The 3,091-nt window shown below is 34.3% G+C and overlaps 1 protein-coding gene across 1 annotated transcript; it reads right to left on the bottom strand.

Annotated features, from left to right (window-relative positions):
• Positions 1–1,176: 1,176 nt before the first annotated feature.
• LOC119615441 lies at positions 1,177–2,386 on the bottom strand. The gene is made up of 2 exons (XM_037971455.1): positions 2,243–2,386; positions 1,177–2,181 (listed from the first exon to the last, which is right to left on the bottom strand). The coding sequence occupies exon 2, from the start codon at positions 1,875–1,877 to the stop codon at positions 1,236–1,238; it is 642 nt and encodes a 213-aa protein (XP_037827383.1). The 5' UTR covers positions 1,878–2,181; positions 2,243–2,386; the 3' UTR covers positions 1,177–1,235.
• Between the last annotated feature and the right edge of the window lie 705 nt (positions 2,387–3,091).

The following is a 3,091-nucleotide window of genomic DNA, read 5'->3' as shown; positions in this document are numbered from 1 at the left end:
TAGTTCAGTTCTAGTTCAGTTTAGTTCAGTTCTAGTTCAGTTCTAGTTCAGTTCTAGTTCAGTTCTAGTTCAGTTCTAGTTCAGTTCTAGTTCAGTTCTAGTTCAGTTCTAGTTCAGTTCTGTTCAGTTCTAGTTCAGTTCTAGTTCAGTTCTAGTTCAGTTCTAGTTCAGTTCTAGTTCAGTTCTAGTTCAGTTCTAGTTCAGTTCTAGTTCAGTTCTAGTTCAGTTCATAGTTCAGTTCTAGTTCAGTTCTAGTTCAGTTCTAGTTCAGTTCTAGTTCAGTTCTAGTTCAGTTCTAGTTCAGTTCTAGTTCAGTTCTAGTTCAGTTCTAGTTCAGTTCTAGTTCAGTTTCTAGTTTCAGTTCTAGTTCAGTTCTAGTTCAGTTCTAGTTCAGTTCTAGTTCAGTTCTAGTTCAGTTCTAGTTCAGTTCTAGTTCAGTTCTAGTTCAGTTCTAGTTCAGTTCTAGTTCAGTTCTAGTTCAGTTCTAGTTCAGTTCTAGTTCAGTTCTAGTTCAGTTCTAGTTCAGTTCTAGTTCAGTTCTAGTTCAGTTCTAGTTCAGTTCTAGTTCAGTTCTAGTTCAGTTCTAGTTCAGTTCTAGTTCAGTTCTAGTTCAGTTCTAGTTCAGTTCTAGTTCAGTTCTAGTTCAGTTCTAGTTCAGTTCTAGTTCAGTTCTAGTTCAGTTGTAGTTCTGTTCCAATTTAATCATATTTATGTTTATCCAATCTCTTTTTAAAATATTCCATTTTTTAGTCCACATTTAAATTCAGCAATCTCTTTAAACTATAGCAAGAAAATCTTTTGAGTTAATTTTAAATTCATCATATTGCAATTTATGCTTCTGTTTGCTTTACGTCTAGCAGATTTTAAACTAGCAATAAATTTTAGCTTTTCAGCTGAGCAGCCATACAGCTAAAATAGACTATTTACCAGGAAAAAATCTTTCGACTATTAAATAAATACAGTTTCTATTTGCTGTGCAAATTTCCAACTCCAACAATGAAACAGGTGCAGTTTAATGGTTTAAATATTCACAAAAGAAGCGCAAAATTGCCAGACAAAATACTCTAGAGGGAATTAACTGCAATTTGCTAAAAAAAGTTTACAGACTCTTAAAGCTGTATAAATGCAAAAAGGGAAGACTTTTTGGAGGATTAAAATTTACAAATGAGAACAAAATTTTGGTTTTTAATGATTTCTATTTATTTCTTTAACATTTGATATACGATATGCCATTTTCAAGCCGTTTCAGCTTCCTTGAGATGTCTGCCTTTCTTGAAATTTCTCAAGTAGATTAAGGCTTCTTGATCTTTAACCTTTCTGCCGTTAGGTGGATGAGCGGCTAAATGTAAACCAAAGGGAAGTTTAATATCTTTGGTATCAACGGCGATGGTATCATTATCCTCTGCAGAATCAGCTGTAATAGAGACGCCATCTAATCTAATATTACGACCAAGCATTTCATCATCATTACCGTTTTCTTGTTGTTGTTGTTGTTGTGGTTTTTGTTGTTGATAATGATAATCTTCAGCCATGTCTTCTGGAGCAGCTTGTAATTCATCGATCGTTCTGCCACTTTGAACATATTGGTACATAGGACGTCTGGCTAATTGGTATTTGAAGTTAACTTTATTATTATTGCCAGTACCGGGTACATCGGGTACATTGGGAACATCGGGCACATTTGGAACATCAGGCACATTGGGAATATCGGGAAACTCAGGCTTCTTAATTGGTGGATGTACGACTACAATATAGGGAGGTTGACCGCCGGGGTACAACCAGGGATAGTAACCAAAAGGTGGCTGGGAAAATCCGGGGGGATAAAAGGGATACATAGGTGGATGCTGAGGATAAATTGGTGGATGATGAGGATACATTGGTGGATGTGAGGGATACACTGGTGGATGTGGATGGGCAGTAGGTGGTTCCACAGGCGGTGTAGGATTAAATGTAGGTCCAGGAGGAGTTGGATGTGTGGGATGAGTAGGGTGTGTTGGTGCGGTGGGTGTGGTGGCTTGTGTGGATAGTAATCATCATTAGGATAATTAGGATACGAAGGATAATGTGGATAGTAGGGGTAGTGATAGGGAGGCTTAACTACAATAGTTGTGGGACGTTCCGGCTTGGGTGTAGTGGTTTTCGCTTGCAAGAATGCAAAAGGATTAATTAAAAGCCTTACATCTGTAAAGAGAAATTAAAATAATTAATTTAATATAAACTATTAAACCCTTAAATACTCTACCTTGATCGTTAATAACACGACCTTCATCACTGGAAGGTTTACCACTGTCGGCAGCCAAGACTGCCAAACAGCCTACAATTAACACCAAAGTTATTTCTTTCAAACAACCCATGTTGATTAATGAGCTGCTCAATGAAAACTATGATCAATTTCGTTTTCTCAGCGTATTTATATTGAAAACTAATAAAATTCTTCTTTCTTACAAATTTCTTCTTAGACAAAAATCAATCAAAAAGAAAGTCTTAACAAAAATTCTTTTAGCTGTAAGCTTCACCTTCACTTTCTTAGAATATTAGCATTTCAATGGGAATCTCTTTTTCTTTTGGCATAATCTTCAAAATCTCATCAACCAATATAAAGTCTTTTATTTATTTAGCAAATAAAACTTATTTACATTTTATTGCACCAATTTAAATTTACGCTATTAGCTATTGTAGCTACGATTCTATTCAAAGAGATCAAAGAAAAACAACTTCTTCTTTGGCGAAATAAAAAATTTCACTAATATTGTTTTAAGCTCAAATACCAGACAGTTACAGAAAATAGTCAATGAACTTCTTAGATTTATAGTTTAGGCCAGAGTTTGTTTTAAAAATAATTTAACAATAACACTAAGTTTTTGTGTAAAAACTGAGTTTTTGTGTAAAACTGAGTTTTTGTGTAAAAACTAAGTTTTTGTGTAAAAGCTGAGTTTTTGTGTAAAAGCTGAGTTTTTGTGTAAAAATTTAGTTTTTGTGTAAAATTTGAGTTCTTGTGTAAAAACTGATTTTTATGTGTAAAAACTGAAAAAACTGAGTTTTTGTGTAAAACTGAGTTTTTGTGTAAAAACTGAGTTTTTGTGTAAAAACG

Source organism: Lucilia sericata, unplaced genomic scaffold (genome assembly GCF_015586225.1).
Source record: "Lucilia sericata isolate MDLA Ls3-8-SP2 unplaced genomic scaffold, ASM1558622v1 Contig005173F_arrow, whole genome shotgun sequence".
NCBI classification, from domain to species: Eukaryota; Metazoa; Arthropoda; class Insecta; order Diptera; family Calliphoridae; genus Lucilia; species Lucilia sericata.
This window is presented reverse-complemented; position numbering and strand designations above follow the sequence as displayed.

Excerpts from the sequence above, each read along its gene's own strand:
- LOC119615441 (XM_037971455.1), bottom strand. The coding sequence starts at position 1,877 with ATGTATCCTCATCATCCACCAATTTATCCTCAGCATCCACCTATGTAT.